Raw genomic sequence first — 19,086 nt, 5'->3', positions numbered from 1 at the left:
TTTTCGTTGCTGGTAGGTAACCATATGACATTCACGTGCAGTTACATCTGGAGGCACGGCTGATCTGTTTACAGTGTGGGATTCCCCTGCATGTGCTGGGGCCTGGGTATTTCCTCCTGGCTTTCGAGTTTCTCAAAAGCTGAGACTTTTCAGGACCACACACAGCTGTTGCAGAGAGGTTTGGTTTTTCCCTGCTCTGCATTCAGAAATTTTTGTTTCGGGGCTGGGCTGGGTTGGCCGCATGGCCCTGGTGTCCTCCCTTCTCCTGCGTGCCGTGGTGCACTCCCAGCAGGTCCCTGGCTGTCATTCACATACACGGGCAGATGACAGACCTTGTGCGTGTCAGGTACTGTGAAGGTTCTGTGATAACATTCCTGGTGCTTCGGGCTCCTTACTGGCTGCCTGCGTTTGCTTACGCATCTCTGAATGGTTTTAGTGTGCATCGCGAGCAGCTGGTTCCTTTCCTTCAGCCTGATATTGCTGCTTATCAGTGTCACCGGGATTAGATTGCAGTGTTTGTACATGGCAAGTGTTTGAATTAAAGCCACTCTGCATGCATCTTCCTCTTCTTCAGCAGCGTTCTCAGTCAGTGCACGTGTTACTGTTTGCTTTTTTCCCCCATCCTGAGCTGGTTGGTCCTGTCTCTTCCAGTCCTGCCAAGATTGCTGATAGGGCAGCTATCTTCCTCTCTGCCTCTCGTATCCCTTCCCTTGGTAGGCTGCTTGGTGTTGCCTCTGTTCTGGGTCTCTTTGCCTCCCCTGCCCTGCTGCCTTGCTTCGGTAAGAGCCCACGTGCTGCTTGGTGTTTGTGTTCTTGTTTTGGTTCCCTCTCTGCACAGCACGTTTGTCTGCAGCTCTCTGCGGGCACTTTTGGAGATTTACCTCTTCTCTTTTCCATTCACTTGCTTGCAAACAGGATTCGTGTAACCCCCAAGCTCTCTAATTAGTCTGCTCTTTCCAAGGTGTGTTGTGGGCTCAGCTGCAAGGTGAAAAACACTGATCATCTGTTTCTTAATTTCTGATGGAAAAACTGCCATTTTTCTGGGGAATTCCAGCCTCCATTCATCTTATCCGTAGTTGTCAGGCTTTGGGTTGTATTTCTAGCACCACTGTCTTTCAATGTTTATCCTTCTTCTCATGCTCAGATGTTATTAAATAAACCACCCACCTCTAATTAGAAAAAGAAAGTCTTTACCATTGATTTTCAGGTCTCTAAATGGATTTGATCTTTCTTCCATCCGCACGTACACAACAGACTTCCTTTGGAAATCCACCTCTTGTGGAGTTCTGGACAGCCTGGCTGCTGGCTTTGTTTTTAGGGGTGGATTTGCCCACCAGCTTCTTTGCTGGGTGTCCTGCTGGACTGAGCGCTGTTTTCCTTCTTCACACCTTCACTGGCAGAATAAAAAATGTGCAAGGAAGAGCAGAGCCCCTTGGTTCTGCCCCCAAAATTCTGCAAATATCCATGAGCTGGACTGCTCAGATTCCCTTCAAAACCCATTGAAGTAGTGGGAGGGATTTTAGTGGAATAAGTGACCCCCCCCCAGTCCAAGCTCGGGGCAGAAGTCAGGCTTGGATCTGAGAACAGTGTGAAGTGTGCAGGTACTCGGGATTGTAGTGAGCCCGGCCATCAAAGAGTACATGCTGGAACAGCCACAGGGAAACTGTTTCATCAAATTACTGCTGACTTAATAATCTAAACAGACAATTTCTTTGCGTACTTCTGCAAACCAGGTCAGGTTTCTCTTCTGCAGGTTCATGAGACACGTTGATTTTGTTGATATTTCCGTGTATAGGTGAAACGAATCTTTTTGTTTGTGGTTAATGACTTAGGATCGCATTTCAGGTAGTTTTCAAGTGTGGTTTCAGGTAAACAAGGCCGTTTGTAGCAATTTGCTGGGGAAAAAAAGTGGAGTCCAGGCATGTCTGTAATTTGTACGCTAGGTCTGCCACAACAGCTCCTGCTCCCAAGTTGGGAACTTTGTCATCTACACCTGCTAGCGAGCAGCAGGTGGATATGGCTTGGGCAGAAATGTGTTGTGTAAATATTTCTGAGTTCACACTCATCTAGCACAGGCACCTTCCTTGCGGTGTAGGCAGCTCCCGTGCTCTGCTAGCCCAGGGGAGGGAGGTACCAGGCAGACAGCGGGCTCTGAGACGTGCCTGGGGTTCTTCAATCCCATACACACACCTCGCTAAGAGAGCTGAGAAGTGCACTGACCTGCTGCCCTTTTCATAAGGGTTTCCATTCTGGGGGCTTGCTGACTCCCCATCTCTTGACACGCACTCAGAGGCCTGGCTGTTTTACACAATTCTCCCTTTTTGTCTCGTATTTCTTTCGAATAAAGCTTGGGGGAAGCGGGGGGAAGTGTAGTTTTATTTTGAGCGTAAGAACCAGGAAGCCCGTTTGTTTTTGCAAACTTTACACTGAACTTTTTTACACTAAACCTTCCTCAAAGTGACCGTGCGAGCTGCTGCTGCTTGCATGCAGGTAATACTGTGATCCTGCTTCCTCTGCACACGAATGGTTTTGTTCAGGTGAGTTTACCTCTGGCAAATGCTGTGTTCAGTGACACTTGTTTCACAGCAGGACTAAAATGACGGTGCTGTGCCACGTTAAGCATGGGTAGAGACTCTAGGGAACTCTTTAAAAGCAAGTTGTGGGCACTTAAAGTGGGTTGAAAAGGACAGGCATTAGTGATGAGTTGTATTCAGAAATCATGGCAGCATCAAAACATCCTGGGAGGAGAGCATCAGCACGGGCTGAAACACAGCCAGCGGCACGTGGGGAGGTTTGGGGATGGGGCTGCAGCGGGGTTGTGGCTTCAAGAAGGCCTCCTGACATCTCTCTGGGACCCCACAGCTTCCTCCTCCTCCCAGCTTTTACAGATCCCTCTCTGGCACCTTCTCCCTGGCGAGGGGATGCTCGGCCTTGGAAACAGCGGTATAAAGGCTCGTGTGAGACGCATTGTCCGGGCCTTTAAAATAACAGCTTGACATTTAGCGGGGTATAAAAGGAATATTTTTGCAGTTTAGCTGGTGGATGACAAATAATAATAAAAACTGTGTCTGTTTGAAAGGGTGCTTGAATTCCTGCCAGCTCTGCCACAGCTCTTCTAGCAACAGTTTAGGGAGGGGGGGAAAGTGGTAGAAAAAAGAGAAGTGTCAAGTAGACAAGGATAGGAGCTTTATTCTCCTAGTGTTATTGTAGTGATGTTCCTGTAGTACTTTTTTAATTGCAACATAACAAATGATAATATTCAAGAATAAAGTTTAGAGTGAGAGGTTAATGCCAGAGAGCAAAGAAAGCAGCTGAGTGCATGCGAGTTGGGAGACTTAAATTGTCTCCCATTTTCCTTCAGAAATATGACAGTCCTGATGAATTCTGGAGAAAATTAAATAAAAGTGGATCGATATGTTTATTACTGCAGGAAAAAAATGGTAAGGGCCACAGTGAAAGTTGCAGGTATCACCCAGCCCGGGGAACCAGACAGTGCATCGCTTGCCCAATGCATGGGACACCCAGGGTGGCAAGGCTCGGGTAAGTCAAGGGGCTTGGCATTTGCTCAGAGAGGATTTTTTTTCCCTCTTCTTCTTCAGCTCTTTCTAAGCAGCTTTTATTTTGAAGCTCCCAGGCTGGACTATTCTTCAGGGATCTGCCAGGCAGCAACTTTTAAAAACAATTTCATCAGAATGCCTTTTTTTTGGGAGGGGTGGGGGTGAGTGAAAAATTGCCTGAGGGAGCAGTTTGCTTTAGAGAGGCAAGACATTGCTGATAGCTGATTAGAGCCAACTTAAAAATTGCTACAGGCAGCAGGGCCAGAAGCTGGTTTTGGTGATAAGAGGCCAGGTCTGCAAGCTCCTGGGGGTGTACTCCCTTCCTTCCCCACGTTTTTTGTCTGCCTTCCCTGTGAAGCCTCCTGCTTTGAGCATTGGGAGTAGCTGGGTTCAGCTGATGTGATTTTATTCTACAGCTTTGCCATGCTGTTTGCAAGGAGGATGGGATATTATGGAAACCAGAAACAAAATTTTGCAATAATTAATAAGTTGCCGGGAAGATCTTCAGCTTCTCTGCAGGGAGAAGAGGCAGTGGGGATGGATTTGACCTGAACGATGGGGAAAGCTAACCCTTCTACTGGGGATCAGATCTACATCCCGAATCCATGTTCAAAGCAGCAGTTGTGTGGATAGCGAGAACTGAATGTGATCTCACAGCAAACATCACAGAGCTTTCCTTAAAATATGCATTAAGGTCTAAAACCAAAAACCAAGCAAATCACAAGGTGAAGGCCATTCTAGTTTTTTTTCTTTTTTTTTTTTTTTTCCTTCAGTGAGGCAATACTTTATAAGAGGCAGCCTCCAAGATGAAATCCCCACTAGTTACAGGTGTGTAGTAGCTATGTGACCTGCTTTGCGTTAGGTTCAGCACTGTGCTGCACACACAGCAATGCAGTCTCTCACTTTTTGCTCTAAGAACAGCTTTTACCTGTGGATACCCACACCCCATCAGCAGGGGCAGAGCGGCTGGTGCTGCTTTGCTCTTCCAGCTTCCTTGGGCAGAGCTGGCTGGGGAGCAAGGACTGGATGAGGCCTGGCAAAGGCAAGGGGTGGGCTGTGCCATGGGGATAAAATACTTTATTTTCAACTGAATGCCAGCTCTGATCCTCACTTTGCTTTTCCCAGCAAATCTGTGGGATTCCAGGATGGAAAGGCTGCATTTCTAAAGTGGATCCAAAATATTTATGGCCACAGCATGAATTTAAGCAGCACAATAAATTATATCTCTTTACAGGAGGGAACAATTACTTGCAATTTTGTGATAAGCGAGAGGCAATTTGCTCTGTTTTAGGCAAATTTGTCAGCAAGATAATTGTCCAAATAAAGACTTAGCACTCAGAAGTTGCAGAGTGGCCAGGAAAGCTACAGGTAAGGTGGTAGTTTCTAAACAAAGCCCATCAAAGTGGCTTAGGCTGCTTTATCTCGTTTCTCTGGCTAACATTCCTTTGGTGGCTGTCACGTGTTTGCCAACCAGCAGCCTTCCTTGTTCCTTGGGACTTTAAGTCAACAAGTACACGCAGAGAAAGAGCAAGAGCACCACTCCTGTTCCTGAAACTTGGGGCTCTGCAGCTTTGCCCAGCGTGTGCATACACCACAGGTCCTGAGGATTTAGCAACCTGCCCCGGGAAGGAAGCTGTGAAACGTATTATTTGTGAGAAGAGTGTTTCTGGGGGATTTTGTTGCTGGTTTGACTTGTTTTGCTGCTTTATGTAACAACAATTAGGTAAGTCTAGTGTTTTCAGTGATTTGTGGCTATTTCTCGGTGGGAGGATAACTTTCCTATTTTGTTACGTCTGTGACAATTATGGTTTTAAAAGCAAATCTTGTGTTAGCAGCACTCGTTACTGTGGATTTGCATGCTTTTTTGGTTTTCTTGAAGTGGTAATACAAAGATCTTGGAAATTGCAAATAATGAAATAGGAGTTAAGTCTTTTCATCCGTTTTCTGCTTTGACATTGTGCTGTTTCCTGCTGTCACTTCAGGTTTTGCTGGAGAGCAGTGCTAAGACCATAATTACAGCCCCAGAATGAGTAACACAAGTGCAGAGAACTTGCATTCCTGTTAAGCAGAGGGTGCACCTCATCCCTGTGCAGGGGAAGGCATGAATCCTCGTAGGTACTTGTGACTGAGGTAGGTTAGGAAAAGGGCCTAAGTGTAGCTTGGTGCTTGTGGGAGAAAATAGCTGAAGAGATCCAAATAAAATAGCGAGCAGGCTCCATAGCTTGACTGAATGTGTCTGAACACATCTAAGGAATGATGTGCTTCATTCTTGTGGTCCTCTGTGTCCAGTGTTTTGTAGAACTTGTGCAGGGGTTCACATGGGCTGGACTGGAGCACTGGAACTGCAAAACCCCTTGAAATATGGAGAGTCTCTTTTAGTCTGTCTTCATCATGTTTGTTTTATCTGACAGTCACCTTTATCTGCCACCCACCTTCTCACTCTTCCTGTGGCTCTCCATCCTGGCCTTGAGACTGGTCCAACATCACTGATTTTGCTTGAAAGAAACTTTGAACAGATGCTTTGAAACTTGTTACTGCCTCTGAGGCAGAGCAGTGGTCACCTTCATCTGGACGGGGCCATTCTCGCAGCTTTCACAGTGCTGGGGTCCTGCTCTGTGAGTTGGTTTTTCAAAGGAATTACGGAGGATGTCTGGCATCATCAACATTTGTTTTCTCTGAGATCAGTCTTGGTCCCCATTAGGTCAGTAAGAAGCCTGCTTTTGATTTCCATGGCTGTCTGCCATGGCAGGGACAGATATTTTGGGCAGAAGTCCCAGGGTCCATCTCTGATTCAGTTTGGCTGAGTGAGATTAATCTGGTCCAAGGAGTGCCTGGAATGGACAGAAGGCATGGTACAGGGAAGAATAAGGGGGGAAGGCATGTGTAGGGACCCAGCATTTCTGACTGTTAAAACCAGCTCTGGTTCATGCTTCCTTATGCCTGTGGGACCTGATTTCCTCTCCCTTGTCACGGAGCCCTTGGTTAGCGGAATGATGACTTCAGTTCATGCCCTTCTCCTTGCAGCCCTAGTAACAAGTTAATTGGTTTGTTACGCTAAAGTGTGTAGAGAAAATTTCACAGTGACGTTGTGAAAGGTGGCAGTACTCGCTAAGCTCTTCACTCTATTAAATACACGAATCTGGAAACCACTGGCATTTTTCCCCGAGCATTTGTGTTAATGGCTTTTGTTATTGTTAGGACATATTTTCTCAGGGCGTAGGTCACTTGGTCGATACTAGAGGCCTAGAAATCCTCCATAATGTGATCTTTCTTGGAAACCGCACCCTGCTTTATGAGCAGCCTTCTTCCACTTCAGGGATTCCTCTTAAATACCAACAATTCATCCATCCCATTCCTCAGCAGCTAGCCCAGGACCCAGCGAGCTGTGCAGAGGCAGCCTCTCCTGGGAAGACAGCCTCCATACTGGGCCAAAAACATACCTAAATGTCCCCATAAAACCCAGTCTATGGCCCGTGGCTTTCAGGTTCAGAGAGCGGTGGGTTAATGTCTTCTGTGGTACGATACAGAATGGCCCAGCAGGGGAAGGAGAGCCTGAATGCTGGGGTTGGCCGCGCTGTTCAAAGCCCCAATTTCCTTCAGTAATTGTGTGGAAAGGTCACGGTCAGCACCGTGCTAGGTGATGGAGGGCTGCAGGCTGTTAGATGGTAACTGGGGGCTTTTCACTGACACGAACCTCTTCACCGCCAAGTACACTTTCTTTCTGAGGCACAGTTTCTTCTGTGAGAAATTTCCCTCCCGTCTGCCATTTTGGCCTCTTTTCATGGCCCTTGGTTTGCCTAAATGCCAGGCTAATCGGCTGCCTTTGTGGCTGGCCTTAAATGCGTGGGGCAGGAGCGTTTGGTGGAATGGCAGAGAGAAAGGCCTTGTTTTTAGTTTTATAAGAATCAATTACTGGTTGTGCTTTCAAGGCAAAATTAGCCACCGAAGCTGCCCCTTTAGCATTTCCAATTAGGAGTTTTGTAATAAAGCAGCTGTTTGGCACTGTGGTTTGACAGCACTGCCCGGGCTAGGAAGGTCAGGAGCCGGCAGTACGTGGCTGTCCCAATTTTTCTCTCAGGTCAGCAGGTTGCCACGGCTGCTGTTGCCTGGATGTGTTTAATGGGGGCTGAAAAAGGGACGAGGTGGATTGAGAAGGTCACACTTGTAACAGGTGGCACCAGGCTTGTTCCCAATCCTCAAAAATGGCGTTTCTTTCAAGAGGGGGCTGAGGCGTGGAGAAAGCATGGACATTGTCAGGTCCTTTTCAGGGTCCAGGTAGTCTCTTCACTGCCTGCCCCTCTCCTCAGCCTCCCAGGAGGCTCTCCAGGTCTACACAGAGATACCCAGCACATCGTGGCCTCCTACCACCCCTTCATCCCCTTCCATAGCTGTCAGGAGGTGTTCACGGCCTACCAGGAGCCAAAAAACAACAGGGCAAGGAGGAGCCAGGGTGCCCTGCTTCCCGTGGGCACATGGCCTGCGCTCCGCAGATGGGGAAAAGGTCTAAGTATTAGGAGATCCGGTTTGATTAGCTGAAATCTCCTGTTGGCAGCACATTTCCAGTCCCTGGAGCAATGGAGATCAGACAGGTTGCCAAGGCAACGCGCAGCCTTCAGCAAGAGGTTTACTGCTGCATCGTCCTTGGTCAATTGATGGAGAGGGGTTTATTTAGGTCTTTGGAAAAAAAAAAAAGCTGCTGTCCGGCCTTTTGCTGTGGTGAGTCATTCTGCCTTGGGTCACATCGGTGGAACTAAGAACAAGGTTTTGTGGATGAGAAAAACAAGTACATGACAGCATAAAGATCCCAATTAGATTCCTCTTTGAAGAGGTAAGAGCACTTCAGTTCTGAGTGGAGACAACTTATTCTTTTTCTCCCCAAATAACAGAGAAGCATTAGCTGAGATCCTCCTTTCTCCTCCCTCTGCTCCCTGTTCCTCTCTCTCCCAAATGTAAAATATTCTTTTCATTTGCAAGAGGACTCTCCGCTTATTGATGAATTCTTGACCAGGATCCTTCCAGTTTGACTTCCCATCAGTGCTTTGCTTGCTGTTCTCCATTCCCTCCGCTGTTGCAGAAGCCTTGATTAATCGAGCTTGTATAGGTTTTCATTTCATTACATTATTTCTCATTTTGCAGGACCTGGGAGCTGAAGTGCTCGGCATGCTACCACTGTGAACACCGCTGCGATGGTGCAGCTGAGGTGTGCGTGGAGAGCTGGCGTGCTCAATGTCACTCTGGTCTGCTGCTGGTTCATTGATCTGGACTCAAAGTCAGGGAGAGCACTGGGTCACAGGTATCTTCCTGATTTTGATGAGATACAAAGGTTGGGCCAGTGCTGTGCAGAGCTTTCTCTGAAGTTTTGGGAGGGACCTGATGCAATGTCAAGGAGGGGAATGCCATCATGTTAAGTGCAAGCCCTTGATGTGCTAGATTAATCAAGGTCCTTTTAAAGTAATTCTGGAGTTGATAGGAAGGATATGCTACAGTGTTAACAGGACCACTGGTGAGTTGAAGGTGGTATGTGGGAAACACCACAAAACATGCTCACTGTGTGGTCTAACACAGGGATACAGGCTGGCATTTTGTGGATGTGCCAGTGCTCTGGTTCTCTTGTGTCCGTGCCCCTCAGCTGGTGTCATGTAACATGGGGAGTAGAGAAGGAATCAAAAAATAAACCTAAACGCTGCTTGCTGAGAGACAAATCCTGACCTTCTCTGTCATAAAGCCAAGGCATGGCCTTTGGAGACTACAATTTGTGTATGAAAGGGAGAAATTAAAAAGGGTAGAGAGGAGCCTTTAAAAGTCTACATTGGCGTCCTTATTTATTTACCCTTTTTTGAGAGGATGGCAGTTGATAGATGTGTCACTGTGATGATGCATGGTTATCTTCTTTCCCTGTCTCAAAATACTGCATTAGTGATACCATGGCAACAAAGAAGTTGTCTTTAAAGGAAAAGGAAAAAGGAAAAAAAGGAAGCGTGACTTAAGCATTCAAGAAAGGTGGCAGACTGACAGCCCGAGCCTTCCCTTTCTACCAGGAAGGCAGTGGCGGTGTCAGCTATGACAAAATGTGTCCGATTATGAACTCTGTGTTGTACTGTGACTGAAATCAAGCCTGGGACACCATCAAAGACAAACCTACCACAGTAAGTCAGTTGGGAATGTCTGAGAAAACATACTCTTGTCAGACAGTTCAATTTGGTTAAAATGTATGATTTTTCTATTAAAACAACAACAACAACCAAACAAACAAAAAACACACAACCATCTTGAAAAACCTTTCCTAAATGCAAGTCGTGTCCTTGCTCAGGATGGAATTCCTCTCTGAGCAAAGCATGGTGACAGCAGGAGAAAGCAGCTGTCCCTTGCCACAGCAGTAGGTTTTCTGGTGGCAAGAGTCAAAGGACACGTGGAAGCTGCCTGTTGAAGTCTCTGCCCTGCTTGGTACCCACTTGCATTTGAATCCAGGTCTCATCTCTAACATGAGAGCCCTGGGCAGCAGGAGGTTGGCTTTTAGGGACTAGTTTCCTTCTCCTACTTGATCCAGTCCAAATTGTGTATGTAGTTATCACTACAGTCTTCTTGCTGCTTTTCTACATTTTAGGTGTTTTCTACATTTTAGGTGAAAGCTTTGATCACCAGATTAGTCCTCTCACTGCGTTGTCTGATGGAAGTTTTCACAATAGGAAATAGTTGGAGCATACAAACAGAATTTGAGATTAGGGTGAGCATTGAGATAGCCGTGAAATGACAGAATGAATATCTGGGTGTCGGGGTTTTCTCGTGGCAGGTGGAAGACTCACCTATAGACTCAGTCTGTTACCATTTTCTGAAGATCTTGGTTTTGCTGAAGTGCTGATTGGGAGATCACAGAAGTACCCAGGGACTAGGAAAATGATTTTCTGCCTGGTTCTAATTTTTCTTTGATGGTCTGGGGAAGGACTGAGACAAACCATTGTGAAGGCTGCTGTTTTCACTCTGTTTATCTCAGTTGTTGCCCCAATTTTGAGAACAATATTTTTTCTTAATAGTAAGTTTTCATTTGGGGAAAAAATGTCAGGGAAAAGGTGGCTGTAGCATTTTAGTGGAGCAGATTGTGGAGAAAAAAAGAGCATAAGTCTGCTTATCCATGGGGGTAGGGAGTGTGACCACTGTGGGCAGTGGCACAGGCAGAAGGATTCAGGCTGCCCTGCCCAGCCTGAAATGCTCCTGAGCATTGGATTTATAGAAACCTAAATGAGAGGTGGGATTATCTGGGTATTGCAGATGCCTTCATCTCTGATTCTTTAGCACAGTAGGATGTTTTCTCACTAATGGTTTGTGCCCTGTGTTCCCACAGCCACAGGTCTGGGGAAGGACATGTACATATGGGAAGCTGGTCAGAAGGGTGGTTTGGGGTCTGGCAGGGAGCAGCTGTGGGACAGGAGGTACTGGTACCTGGCTAGGGCCACGAGGGTCCTCGTGCTGTCCCTCTTCAACCTCTTCAGCCCTGACGTGTGGAGGACCAACTTGAATTCTGTGAATGGCAATTCGAGTGCTGTGCTGCTCACATTTTCAGTCTCCACAGCCCTGTTAACTTCAATGAATTTTAAAACCCGTGCTTAACTGGGGCCTTGTCTAACGTTATTAATAAGATTAACAATTAGTCTCTGGATCATCCTTTGGAAGCCTAGACTGCTACTTGAGTCACCTCCGTTCGACAACGTGAGTGCTCCCCTGCCCATTATGACACACTTCTGTCTCCTTTTCTCATCTGTACCTGCACTTTGTGCTTCCACCCGGAGAAGTGGGTGAGAGCCAGGACTCTCCGAGCTGCAGAACATCAGGCGTCATCGTATGCAAACACAGTGTACCTGCTGTTGCCTTGACCTAGTACTCCGGAGTTGTTTGAAACGCGTCCAGCAAAACGGATACTTCATATTTTCTAATGGGAAAATGCCTTTTGGTGAAGGCAGAATATTTTACAGAGCTGTTTGCTCGCTCGCAAACATTGTCAGGGACATTGCTCAAAACAAAGGTGGTGTTTCTGCTGCAGGGAAAGCCACAGAGCAGCGTATGCAAGCTATAGAGCAGCCTTTGTGAGGTAGGAGACCTGGTCTCAGACAAAGCCTGCTTGATCGTGGCTCTCCCAGTTGCTGGCTTATGGCTCTCCTGGGTGAGCTGCTGGATGCTCTGGAGTTTTTACCTCCAAGTTTTTATGTTCTGGTCATTTAGCAGCAGCAGATACACAGTAAAGCCCAGGCTGTATCCCGAGAACGTGAGTCTGGGTCTGTCCTTCTTGAACATCAGTAAGCAGGTTGAAAAAAAATTAATGTGTACCAGTGCTGGCTCTCCTGCTGGCCCCAAACCTGGCTGCACAGCGAGCCCTGCTCAGCTGCAAGGGTAGAGGGTGCTCCCCTCTGATTGTGAGGCTGGGATGTTGTACAGGGAAAAGAAAAATCTGAGTATATGGAAGAATTTGTTTCAGGCCTTTTATTTCTTAGCTCTCATTTATTGCTACTGCCTCTGTGCGCCAGTTGTGCCTGATGTGCCTTCCCTTGAATGTAGCGTTTCTGGGAGGTGTTGGGCTTCACCTGAGCACCTGAGTCCCTAAGAAGAATTGGATTTAGGGGAAGAGATGCCAGTCCTGTGGCTTTCAGGTGATTTGAGGTGTCTGAAGAGATGCCCAGAGGCAAGCAGCTATCCATGTGGTGTCACCGGTAGAAAGCTGCTGTAGGTATTCTGTTTGTGAGCCACAGCCTCGGGGTGAAAACTGGGGTATTTCTAAATGCTAAGTGCCTGTGTAGATCAACAGGACTCTTTTTTATTGCTCTTTTGGGCTTAACTTCCACCACTTTTTGTAGAAAATCAGTGCTGAGGCTCCCATTCCGTGGAGTGGCTGCATCAGCACTTCCCTGCCTTGCAGAGTTGCTGGGGGCGTAAGCACATTGAAGCCTGCAAGGTGTTTGGATGCTGCGGTTGTGTGGCTTGTAGAAAAAAGGGAAAGGAAGTTGCTGCACTGTCTCTGAGACCTTTGAAACTGCGTGCCTATGTCGTAGGACTTATGGGCTGCTTAAATCTTTAGAGGTGACCTGCAAAGGCATCAGCAACAGCTACGAGCGGGCCCGTTCTTCCACCTTTTGATCAATTAAATTTCGCAGCCAGATTTAATAGAAGCACAGTCAGGTCAAAAGTTTCTTTCAGTCTTTCATATTCCTTATATAAAAGGACCGGAGAGCTTCCACGGCTGTGAATCGGTACATTAAAAATAAAGCGTGTGAAAGTTGAGCCTCGGTGCAGGGCAAGTCCTCCTGCCTTGGGTGGGAATTTCACCCTCCTGCCACGGTGCTGCACGTCGCCTGCTCGCGGGCCTGACAATGTATTTGTGGATCACCTTGAGGAGAAGAGGAGGAGTTGCACAACCGTTCCCTCGCAGCGCCGCTAGGAAGGGTCGGGCTTTGTCTCCTTTGAAATAGATATCAGGGGAGAGCTGCAATCCTGTGAAAACACACATTTATTTCTGAAGTGTTTGTGTATTGTGTGCGTGGTGCACATGAATAGAATTGCCACCTGTCCAAGGCTGATAACGACGATCCGGGGAGCAGTGGTCATGCGCTCCTTGTTCCAGCACTTTGCTATATGAGGAAGCTGCTCCTACAACTCTGCCTCGGTCGGAATTTATGAAATGCTGCGTGCAGTCAGTTGCTTTGTCCTTCGTGGCACTTTCTGAGCTTGCATAGATACAGGTTCATTACAGGTTTTGCTGTTATGCAAACAGTGTTATCTGTGGCTCATGAAAACCCTTCAGCTTTTTTTTTTTCATGCTCCCTCAGGAAGATCCCACTAGCTATCTGTTCTCCTCCCTCTAGGAGTCCACATACGGTGCTGTTTTCCTTTATAGCCCTGACCTCAGCTTAAGGGTGGGCAAAGTGACTCCTGAGATCCTGCTAGCCACGTGCGTTGGTCAATGAACAAAGGAAGTGACTGAGAAACCTCCCTGGTGTTCTCGTTGTCCCCAACAAGAAACTTGTCCTTGCAGTGGGGCTGCTGTCACCATTTCACCCCAGATAACTCTCCTACAGTAGCTGCTGATGGTTGCCAAGCGTGAGGCTGATTCCAGATGGACTCCTGCGCTCTGCTGCGCTGTGACACTGCTGATAGGGATGGGGACACGGAGGTATGCAAGTAGGTGGAAACTTTCTAATACACCATCATAGTAATAATAATACCGTGCGCTTCTTGTGCCTTGCAGCTTGCGCTAGAACTTCTGCCCACACATCAGCCTACTTGGTTCACAATGCAGTGTGCATGCTAGACAATTAGTGGTTGATAATGAAAAATGTCATGGGAACCAGCAGGAAAATCATAGCTTACTCCAAATATATAATGAAATGTAATTAGCATAGACAGTAAAACAGACAATTTATTTTTTTTTTTCGTAATTAAAAAGTACCAGTAAACATTCCTTTTGCAGGAGGCTTGGTAACAAATGGAATTAAAGAGCTATTGTCTGCAATACCATTTTATGCAAAAAGTTAACCCTTGCAAAGCAAATTGTATTAAGGGTTTGTTAATTGCAGACTCTCCAAGTGAATCTGTTACGGCAATCGCATTCATTCACCTGGTTTGTTTTGAGGTGCCCAGAAAGCTAGCTGAAGTGCTGTGAAACCTGCTGCAAGGCAAATACCCAGCGAGATTCCATGAAGGTAATGGCATGGCCAATACTCCCCAACTGCTCTTCCAGACAGGTTCTGCCTTCACTCATCTGGTAGCATGGAGGCAGCTTTGAGGGAAGTTCAGGAGCAGAAGCAGCATTGTGGTGCCTTGTGCTTCCTTGTATCCTCTGCCCGATGTCTCCTGTTCACCTCCCTTCTTTGATTTCCTCTTCCCTGGCCTGGGGCCCTTCACGCTGCACCTCGTGTTTGTTCTGCAGCAGCATACACAAAGGTGTGCAGTTTGCATGCCCTCAGCCTGCCAGCTGTGTTAACACCATTTCTTGGCTTGCACTCCCACCTGGGGCTGCAGAACATGGGGACTCACTGTGGCATTTCACAAAGGCATCTACAGCATTAATTGCTTGGCTTAAAAATGGGTAAATGACTGGGAGAAAGTCCTGGCTGAATGGGCTGTTCATGTCCCAAAGAACACGGTGGCCACCTCCTTCCTGGTCTTAGGTGCACAGCGTGAACCAAGAACAGAGTGCCAGCTGCTCCTTCTCTGCTTGCCCTCGGGCACAGTGCATCACCCAGTGCTATAAGGCTGGATGTTTAACTTGGGCGAGAAGCTCTGACACACTCCAGTGATACTTTAACATAAGTAACGTGTAGTTCTAAGCAAGCCAGTACAACTCTACCCCAAATCAGTCCTGAAATGATTTCCCAGGCTTAGCCTGGAGCTCCGTGGCTGCAGAGAAAGCCCTTCTGCTGAGGGCTGAGAGCAGAGCTGGGCCCTGTGCTCAGGGCCATATGCAGGTGCAGCTCATTTTCTCCCTGATGACAGAGGAGCCGAGCACCAGCGTGGCTCCTGTCCCAGAGGACTACGTGCCTCCAGCAGGAGCCAGGTGCAGAGACGTAACGTTTCTGCCCACGTATGCGAGACAGTGCTCAGGTGCAAACTCGCAGCCCTCCCTCAGAGATGCTGTGGCACAAACCACTAGTGCCTGGCACGGATAACGTGGGGGAGAGAAGAGGAAACTTCTGCCTAAAGCTGTGGGACAGGAGGCACGAGCTCCTGTGCCTCGTGCTGCAGAAGACCCAGCCACCTCCTCGCAGCCATGCAGACCCTCCTTGGGTGGGTGCTGTGCAGGAGTGATCCATGCAGGGGGTACCACGTCCTGCCGGAGCTGCGGTGGTCCTTTGGGGTTTTGCAAGGTGCTGTGCAGCTCTGTTGGAGAAAGGGGCTGGACAACTGGTGTTCAAAGCGGTTGGTGGCTTGCTCAAGAAAAGGAAGAGTCAGCAATGGGACCCAGCTGGGCTGTCACATATATCCTGGGTTTATGGCTACTTTGATTTATACTCAGCTCCTTTGATTCAGACTTGGCTCCTGCAGCCACTTCACGGTGACTTCAGCAGCTGAAAATAGCTGCTGGGTGCATCGTTCAGCTGCGCCCGGCGCTGAGGGACTGCAAGTTTCAGCCCCAGCTGCAGACCTGCTGCCTTCACGGGCCCTGCTCAGTGCTGGGCTGGCACGAGGGGATGTAGATGTGTCTGTCCAACAGAGAAGTGACTGTGCCCATGTGGAAGAGAGCAAGGCGAATGCAGGTTTGATGGTGTTGTCATTTGAGCTGGCACAATTCAGCGCACATTTACGTTCCCTCCTCGTGCTGCAGTGAGCGAGGTCGGAGCCAGCTCTGGGGTTTGTGTAACCCCTGTTAGGCTGGGCTCAGCCCCCAGCGCTCCTCTGCTTTTATGTGGGCTGCTGCTATGCGTCTGTGAGTTGTGTTTCCAGTTAAGGCACGTCGCCTGGTTGTAATTCATTTTTTTAAAATCCCCAAGATCGTAGTCCTAGAGTGCGCGCTCAGGGCTGTAGCTGGAGATGGTTCAGCTCTTCCAGCCCCAGCCTTTTGCTGAGTCAAGTCTTGCAAACTCCCAGTGGGTTGTTTCGCAGGCAGGGCTGGCTCTGTTTACATCCTTTCCAACTGCTCATCTCAGCTATGAGCTGTAGCTTTACAAGCACAGGCATCCCTGGTGTGCCACTGATGCTGCTGATGTTTCATTTTTATGGGATCTTTGACTTGAATTGGACAACTGAACCTCACCTCTTCTTGGTGAAGTAATTACCAGAATAACAAGCCAATTTATTTACTTTTTTTTTTTTTTTTTTTTTTTTTTCTCCACGGCACTTACAGTTTTTGACGTGTGTGTGCCCTTGCCGTCCACACTGGATGATCTATGCGGTGTTTGTCCCTTGTTTTGGCATTTTGATATGTGTGAGAGAGGTGAAATGGCTTTAAAAGCTTTTTGCTGGCGCCTGTGGTTTTTTGCAGACCTGGTGGCACAGTGGAATGTGATGAATTGAAAGAAGACTGTTTTTCCACAATGTAACGTGGGGATGTTGATGTATAGCACCGGGTCGTCAGCTGGTGCAAGTCCCCAAAACTGATACCGGGGGAGCTAAACCGAATTGCCTCAGTGGGAGCCTGGGAACGCTGTGCCTCCGTAATATACCTCCTTCAGGGTAAAGTAACAGGTTAATGAGGCTCACAGGCTAGACATTAACCTGTTTCTTAGTAAATGTAGTGAAGTTAATGAGTGCCATTCCAGCATTGTCTGCTGGTTTTAGAGAAAATATACAAATTCCAAAGGAGGTGTTGGGCCTTCTCCCCCAGAGCTAATCCTCCCCACAGCGCTTAATGCAGGCCCAGGAATGGTTTGTGGCCTACAGCACTTCCTTGGCCAGGTCCTTAGGGCCAGTATAGATTGAGAGTCCCCCCTTTGAAGCCAGTGGACTTCTGCACTAATAGAAAATTTGTTGAAACCAGTAAGTCTCCCGTGATGGAGTTCACCAAGTGACAGATAGGAAGACCCTGATCAGAGTGGGGTTTGGTGCGTAACATAACCCTATTGTTGATGTCCTCAGAAATCTGGCCCAATGTGGGTGTTGTAACCATCTAACACAAGTCCAAATTCTGCTGAAATTTATTGTTATTTCTTCTTGGGATGAGAACAGGAGGCAGAGCTATGGATGCAAATGTGGTTAAACCCATCCTTCTCTGGGCAATTTCTCCCAGTTGTGCTGATATTTTCTTTCTGAATTTTTCTTCCTAGTTACTCCTGAGGCCACTGGGTTTTTGTCTGTAGTTGGAGACTTCGTTATCCTCCTTGCCGTCCTCTTCCTCTTCATCAACAAGAAGCTCTGCTTTGAAAAGAGAGGTGGACTCTCATGCCTTGAACAAGGAAGAAGAAAACACTACAAAGAAAAGTCTAGAGTTCACGAGGGCCTTGGTAAGTATCACAATATTATACCGCCTTTGATGTACAGAATCTTCTTGAGGCTTTGATTGCGGAGAGGATAGAGATAGAGCCATTTGCTGTGTCTCGGGTTATTTGTGTGGAAAACAGCAGGGTTTGGGGTAGACTATAGTAACCTCCAAAACTTGATCAAATGGATATGCAATTGCTACCAGGCTCCTATTATCTTAGCTGTCTGGAGTACTCTCTTGAGAAATGGAGGGCTGCACTGGGGAAAAAACACTCCCTGCTCTCTGTCTGTTATGGGAGTGTTCTGTTAATCCAGTGAAGAACAAAATGTGAACAATTCTAAGTAACGACACTGCCTTTCTGCTCCTGAAGGACGCACCTGTCCTGGTTTTCCTGCAGTAGCTATTACATGCTTTTTCATGCATTTGTTCTTGTCTGGAAACATTATGTCTTGGGTAAACACGTGAGTCCTGGAGTCAAAATAACTGTAAGAGTGCCCATCAGAGAACCTTACTCTGTTGCAAAAATAACATTTTAATGTTTCTTGGCTGTCAGAAAGGCATCTATTCTGGTAATGGTGGTAAGTGAGAATTTCATAATTTCATCAGACATTTATTTGTAAATTTGCATGTCCTAAGCATATAGTCATTGAAACAATTAGCCAGCAAGTGGCCTCAGAAGCCTCACAATTAAAAGGTTGTCTTCTTAGAGGTTCAGTCATAAAGGTAATTGTAGAAAGGCACAATCGCACAGCCTGAAGCCTCTGGAGCTTTTTTGATGTACTTTATGCCTTGTACATTGAGTTCAGCATGGCTTTTGCAAGGGACTTGGTCTCTGATTATACTTTAAGAGTCCAGGACTTTTGAGCAAGCAAAGGCTCGGATGTTGTGTGTGATAGGAAGTCAGTAGGACTCTCTGGTTCTTTCTAAATGTATTAAGTGAGCCAGGGTCAGGCTGATGGCACTCACAAGTTACAAAAGCAAATGGTGCTTCCAAGTCTCCCCTGCTAAAATTTTTTGACTTTGACATTTCTAAGCAAAGATTGTGTTGTGTGTTTTTTTTTTTTTTTAAACCGTTTCCTTCATCAAGATTATATTTAAGTCTTTCTTCCCTTCTCTTCCCCTCCCATCAAGTAGTGTAAAAATGTGGCTTTTATTTCAGTTTTTAAGATGACACATCTCGCAGGAATGTGTAGGCGTTGACATTCTATGGAGCTGTCACAGGCTATCATGTAAACATGTATTTGCAATGCCTTTTAAAATGTGAATTATTAATAAACAGGGTGGCTTGCTTTTTTTGTTTTGTTCCTTCCGAATTTTGAAGGACAAAAAATTGCTTCCCAGCTGACACACTCGATGGCAATTTTCATTTCAGACTAAATCTTATGTGTCTGAGTAATAAACCTTTGAAAACATGGGTTTATAATGGAAACACTAATTCAACTTTAACTACAGCTGTGCCGTACAAGCAAAATACCACACACATTAATGAGGTGCTAAATCTGATTCGGTGGAGGAATGTGTTGTAATCATTAATTACAATAGAAACTTAAAGTTGGAGCCTCTTTTTTTTTTTTCTGTTCCTACAAAGTCAGCCTGGTGAGCTGGAGCTAAGAGCTATTTAAAAATATC

General features: G+C 46.9%; 1 protein-coding gene across 5 annotated transcripts in view; it reads left to right on the top strand.

Moving 5' to 3' along the window:
* SYT16 (synaptotagmin 16) overlaps positions 1 to 19,086 on the top strand; it is a 96,679-nt gene that overhangs the window by 29,876 nt on the left and 47,717 nt on the right. For 2 of the 5 annotated variants that reach the window (XM_084520299.1, XM_084520300.1), the window contains 2 exons: positions 8,694 to 8,850; positions 17,303 to 17,479. In XM_084520299.1, coding sequence (XP_084376425.1) covers positions 8,784 to 8,850; positions 17,303 to 17,479 — 244 coding nt within the window. In that variant the 5' untranslated portion in view covers positions 8,694 to 8,783. Of the gene's footprint in view, positions 1 to 3,457; positions 3,541 to 4,848; positions 4,926 to 5,031; positions 5,281 to 8,693; positions 8,851 to 17,302; positions 17,480 to 19,086 lie in introns of those variants that run through there. The other 3 variants (XM_084520298.1, XM_084520297.1, XM_084520301.1) reach the window with 3 other exon arrangements.

This window comes from Aythya ferina (assembly GCF_964211825.1).
Source record: "Aythya ferina genome assembly, chromosome: 5".
Taxonomy (NCBI): Eukaryota; Metazoa; Chordata; class Aves; order Anseriformes; family Anatidae; genus Aythya; species Aythya ferina.
Note: the sequence above shows the minus strand (reverse complement) of the source record. Positions and strands in the feature narration are given on the sequence as shown.